The sequence below is a fragment of the Anopheles gambiae genome, chromosome 2 (genome assembly GCF_943734735.2).
Source record: "Anopheles gambiae chromosome 2, idAnoGambNW_F1_1, whole genome shotgun sequence".
NCBI lineage: Eukaryota > Metazoa > Arthropoda > Insecta > Diptera > Culicidae > Anopheles > Anopheles gambiae.
In genome coordinates, this window is record NC_064601.1 from 46,673,707 (window position 1) to 46,679,706 (window position 6,000).

The 6,000-nt window shown below is 42.3% G+C and overlaps 2 protein-coding genes across 34 annotated transcripts in view; one reads left to right on the forward strand and one right to left on the reverse strand.

Moving 5' to 3' along the window:
- The window catches only part of LOC1278819 (casein kinase I), an 81,215-nt gene that overhangs the window by 63,622 nt on the left and 11,593 nt on the right, over positions 1-6,000 (forward strand). For 10 of the 33 annotated variants that reach the window (XM_061648659.1, XM_061648672.1, XM_061648674.1 and 7 more), the window contains one exon: positions 3,826-3,927. The exons of 9 other annotated variants lie outside the window; for them this stretch is intronic. In XM_061648659.1, the coding sequence (XP_061504643.1) occupies positions 3,826-3,927 (102 nt within the window). Of the gene's footprint in view, positions 1-2,731; positions 2,798-3,825; positions 3,928-6,000 lie in introns of all 33 variants that reach the window. 14 more of the 33 variants (XM_061648660.1, XM_061648692.1, XM_061648675.1 and 11 more) reach the window with 3 other exon arrangements.
- LOC1278821 (uncharacterized) lies at positions 787-2,690 on the reverse strand. The gene is made up of 3 exons (XM_318458.6): positions 1,977-2,690; positions 1,647-1,876; positions 787-1,575 (listed from the first exon to the last, which is right to left on the reverse strand). Exons 1-3 carry the CDS (start codon positions 2,358-2,360, stop codon positions 1,131-1,133), a joined length of 1,059 nt encoding a protein of 352 aa, XP_318458.4. The 5' UTR covers positions 2,361-2,690; the 3' UTR covers positions 787-1,130.

Consider the following 6,000-nt stretch of genomic DNA (forward strand, 5'->3'; position numbering starts at 1 on the left):
CCCAGCCTCAACATAAGAATGTGCACATTAAAACTTGCAAAACGACGTTTCAAAGCTTGTACAACCTACATCATATCTGTGTTTTGAGCAAACCCATTATTAATAACAAAACGAAGCACTCGAACGTTTAACATCCTTTGTGTGTGAGCGATTTGTTTGCTCTGTCATCTAACCAATTGAGCATCCAATCAAAACCAGCACACCAACGCCGATTCACTTTAAACAAAAAATGTCTTCCCTACATTCCGTTCACAACTAACTTTTGTAATCACCATTCATCAACTACGGAAAATCATCCTCTCCGGGTTGACTAAAACAAGTGTTTGTTAATTGCAACGTGAATGACGATATTCGTAATAAGCACTACTACCAGCAGTTAATCTATTGAATAGAGATATGGCAGTAATTAAATCATCTCCTAATCTGTGTGCGTGTTATGTATGTGTGCGTGTGTCTGTGTGTTGTGTCTCGTATGTGGTTCGAACTATTCGCATCATAAGAAGCCACGATGAATGCTCTCAAGAAATGACTTTTTTCTACACTCTTGTGGATTCGTTCTTTTGTCGCGAAAAAAAAACATCAATATGTTTGAATACAACTTGTTTTTCCCTCTTGTGCAGCGTGTGTGCTAAGTCGTGTCAATTCAACATACACAATTAATTTTGCCTTGGTAGTTCGAGTTGATGATTTTCAGCATCAAACACATGTAAAAATTCAAGCAATGTAAAACATGCACAGCGTGCCAACACTACCATCACTGAACCAAATGACACGCAAAACAAACACTTGAACTTGCTGTTTGATTGTATTTACTTTTTGTATCATTTCTCTACACAATATTGTGCAGTTGTTTTTTAAACGTCTGCCCGAAGAACAATATGATTTGGCGTATTTTTTTATCGTTTTTTGTTTGACTTTGCTTTGGTTTTTTTTTTCTAAACACATTCACTTCAATGTCCTATCCTTCATCCTCCGAATGTCCATCATTTTTCCTTGAAAGGTGCAACGACACATTTTTGGATCCCAATAGCTGTGTGTGTGTGTGATTAGCAATTGCCGGAATTGCTCACGCGATCGATTGTAAAATCCCTGTATATGAGGTACAACATTATGGAAATTAATCGTACCTGTCAGTTGGTAGTAGGATTAGACCATCGGGATTTGGACATTTCGATGAACCCCAGCTTTGTAAACAGTGTTCTAGAAGCTGTGTTTGCATCCAGAATGTATGCGATAACCTCGGAGTCGCCGGCGTTAACGTCTTCGTCTTCCAGAGCCTCTGTCCACCTTGTCACCCAGGCCTTAACCAGCACCGACGCTAGACCGCGCTGTCGATGGGCTGGTTGGATGTAGAGATGGGCCAGCGCACCGTACTCGTTCGTCAGTATCCATCCAGCGAGATGCTTCTTTTGTCCATCGCCTGCTTGCATACGCTCTGTCAACGCGAGTCCACCGTTCAGTCGAAACAGTGAGCAGTAGTATTCCTCCGAACCTGCAAATCGATGAGGCCAGGTGGCGTTCACTTCAGCAGCATGTGACTCATCCAACGCTAGCATCTCGTATCCATCCGGAACGCTGAGTATATTGAAAGGAGAAGCAGAAATGTAGCTTTGTGTAATAACGCATCTCTAACATCGCTTACATACCTGACTTTCATTGCCTTAGCTGTCTCTCGAGGCAGTCGAAAGAATGTCGAGTTGCGGAACATTAAATGGGGTGCATTTTTCTGCAGCACACTCTGTACCATTGGATAGTGGTCCAGCGCAACACAGCTGAATGCGGGGTCGCTCTTCCAGTTGATGTAGGCCGTCTTCTCGAGCGCATGTTTCAATGGTGACAGATCATCGCGCTGAGTCCAGAACACTACCGTCGGACACTGTTCGCGTTCAGTTGGGTTACACCGCAAAGGACATCTCATTATATCAATGACATTTTTATCTTCGCAGAAAGAATGGAAGGACTGTTGCATATCTTACCTTTTCTGCTTCGGTAATTGCCACAAACGTTCCCGAAGCTGTCAGCTCCTCCCGATCGGATGTCGCCAGCGTGAAGAATCGTTTCCATACTATAGCCGAAACGGTCCATGCATTCGTGGAGCTTTGGCGAATCTTTTCACACCACCGAAGATGCGTATCGATGAAGAGAAACGGCGCCAATGTACCAGGTAGACCGCGACGGTAGCATTCGCGCAACAAGCTTATCTCGTCCTCGCGCAAACAGCGCAGGGGATCAGGTGACATTAGTGCTGTGGATAGATGGTGTGCTTCCATTCCAGTGTCGTGCGTTGGACTGGACAGCGACTGTTCATTGAAGTGGTCAACCGAGTACTGATTCGCGTGTCCCATTATCAACACAAACATTCGCACAATTCTCTCGTTTGTTCAGTCGAGAGTACTTTTTTTTAGATGCTGGAGAGCATAGACGATTACTTCGAAGCACACGTACATCTTATCATTGTCGTTTAAAGTGTGTGTGTAGGATCATCTTGAGAGTGTTCGTAATATGTTCCTGTTTTAGTAATCGCCAATGAATGCACTAGTGTGTTTGCAAATGCTCAATATATTTGCCTTTTTTACATGCTTCTCGTCGTTGTATTGTTTCGTCGCGATTGTCATCGCCTTTTTTATACTTCTATAAATGGATTTAATTTAGACATCACACGATCAATTTATATTGTGCAATGAAACCCAACAACAACAAAAAGACACTACTTGATTTCGTTTCTCTGCAGGATGGTGCTGACTTCTTCAGCTACTACGACGAGGAGCTGAACGACGAGACAATTCAGATAGCAGAGGTTTGGAACTATGTTTTCCCATCGAATTCACTAGCGTTGCTCCTGCGGAGCGCGAACAGCTACAAAACTGTCTATTTTAAGGCTTCGTTTAGATACGTTCTGCTAAAATGTTGCGAGATTCTCACATGTTCCGCCATTCCTATTCACCAATTGTCGGTCATTTAGTGTGTCCTGGTATATTCATTGTCTCTAGCACTTGTCCCCTATACAGGTGTGCTCGTTCTATCACTTCAAGTTAGTAGTGTGCGTGTTGTCCTATGATGGTTCCATCCCGTTGTTGCGTCGCAAAGGTATGGCAATGGGCCGCTCGGAACGGCGTTCATCATTAGTGATCGGTATAATGCTCTAGCGGATAACGCGAGCTTACGAAATCTTAACATAGATGGCGCTATCACAATATTGATTGAATAGTCCATGTAGCGCTACAAAGATGGCTTGTTTTAGTAACCTGCTTTTAATCGATGATTGTTCCGCCAGAATTAATCCACCCCACGCATCACCTTCACCTTGTACTCGTTTGTTTACTTCAAAACAAACACCGTATCTAGTCGTTGTACGTACCTGGATATCTTAGTGTTGTACTGCCTGCATTTGAGGTGGTTTGCGTGTGAATTGAAATAGGATTGATCCGATCCCTGTGCAATCATCGCATCGTGTTTTGACTCGCCGTTCGATCCAATCTCATTTTTCTAAAATAATTATACATTGCACTATTTTTGTAGTGTTCTCGTTCATTCAACTTAGCAGACTTATCCTACATTACGCTACGAATCTAGTGGCTCAAACCCCGCGGACATTTATTCACGAACTTCGTTCCAATTTTTCTTTCTTCCTTCTCTTTATCTCTCGCCTTAAACAAACACACGCGCTTGACTCAATGGGGGAAAAACAAAAATCCATTGCCGTGTGATCGATTTTTTCGATCGACTTTACGCATCTGTGCGGGATGCTCATGTATCGTCACCTGGTGCGATACTCTTCATCAACCGAAACTTCCATCACCCATCGCCCGCGTGTATCGAAAATAGCAGACGAATTCAAAAGGAGGTGTCGCAGCCTGGCCGGACGTGCCCAAGCAGACTGGAACGCTGGGAAACCTTACGCCGGCTGACCGACATGGCTCAGTGCAGGTATGTGTTTGTTTTACAACATGCGTCTCTTCCCCCTTTAGACCTTTCCCAAAATTCCGCCACTACCACACCCTTCGGCCTTCCCTATCAAAAGCAACCCTCACCTCCCAGCCCACCATTTCGTTCGTTTGTTGCCCACCATCCCTGGTACCCTTTCGCTCTAAGATTAAGAGTAAAATTGTCTTCATGTCTGTGTGTGTGTGTGTTTCTGTGTTTCTTCTTCATTCCCTTCCTTTCTTCTTCGTATCATTGTGTTGTGTCGTTGTGGTTCCTTTACTCATGGCTTGGTTCTACTAGCCTCTGTCTAGTGTGTTTGCCTTTAGTGTCTAGTGTCTCTGAAACCCTGTTTAGTGAATGTGCTGTTCCCTCCTCAGTAGTATCCCTGTTGAATGTAGTTTTACTCCAACTGGTGGGAAACAGCTGCATTACTCGTTTCATATAATTAGCGCTTCTCCTTTTTCCAGTGACCCCTGAGTCTGCCTAATCGGTTGGGTACCCCCTTTCTAGGGTTGCCATTTTTCTGGCTCATTACTTGTGCGGCGAGTGTGTCTGTCTATCGCTACCCTTTTCCATTGTCTGCCTATCGCTTTCTGTTTTCGCAGCTCTCTAGTTTATTTAGACTGGGAATCAATTTTGAGTGTTTCGTCCCGAGCATCTCTGTAACCTCAATTAGTACTTCTCTCACGATCGACTGTTCTCATTTCCGGACCGATCATATCGTTGTGACGACGACGCGCATTATTCTGCTGTTGCTGTTGTATTCGCACCTGATTGGTGGATGTACTAAACTCTATATATATCCAATTTTGAGTGTGTTTAGTTGAATTTACTGGAGCCAAAGCACTGCTAACAGGTTTCTGAATGTTCATTATAAATTATTTGAGTAGATTTTTTTCAAGTAACAATGGTGGAGGTGGTAGCATATATCTGTCTTTAACATTTATAACAAATGTATGTTTTGTTAGCGGTGCAGGGTAATACTCTTTTTTTATAAAATAACACATCTATGCGAGAAAACTGTTCTCAATAATCTTATAAAAATACTAACCATCATTTTAGTATAACGATGACGTTTGGCTTTCCTTTCTCTTGATGATTTATTGTAATTTACTTACTTGCTTATCTGGCGCTACAACCGCTTTGCGGTCTTGGCCTGCCTCAGGAGTGTCCGAAACTGCTCACCATCTCAATTGTGTCACCATCTCATCTTGTCATCTCAATTTGACCCTACAACATCCCTTCTGTCCTTGTGGACGGTTTAAAAAGATTTGGCGAACATTTTGATTTAATAAATCAAATTATTCATCTTAATCCATCACTTCATATGTTCCTCTTCATTCACAACTTTTGTTACGTTCGTTCAGCGTTCGGTACAATCTTTGTCTGACAATACTTCTTTTCCATAACTTGAATGGCTCATTTAATCATAGCAACAACCATTTTCCTCTCGCGTGAACTCTCGTCCAGTAGCAGCGCTATAAAAATAATCCAAATTTAATCTTAATCCTAATAAACTTAATTACTCGTTCGATTCCCAAAACGAAAATAAAAAGACTTCAGTTAAAACGTGCCAGGTAATGAATATCCGTTGCTTTCAAGTAGTTAATATCTCTTTTCTTCAGCCACAGTCACATGTATACGCCGAATGGAACAAGCGCGCGCCTTATTCTTTCGTTCACCTTAATATTCTTTTTGGCCCCCCAAAAAAAAGCCATCATGAAACACAGCACCCCGAAAGTGTTTGTAATGTCTTGATTTTGTTTTATCATTATTGGCAGTAAGTAGTAACTGGCTGTTTGTTGCAGTATATATGTATTGCGGTTGGTTTGGCTATCCCTATTAAGTATTTTGTTACAATTAAGTGATTTCATCCACGTTAAATTCATCACACCCTTAAATATCTTACGGGCTGTGTTACACAGAGAGAGAGGGAGAGAGAGAGAAAGAAACAATTTTGCCTTACGCATAATCACAACAGTACAGTGTTGGGTGTCGACCCCCTTAAAACGACAGAAGCGAGTATATTTTATGACCAAAAACTCGTAAAAGCATGGTATCAGTGCTTCCGTAACT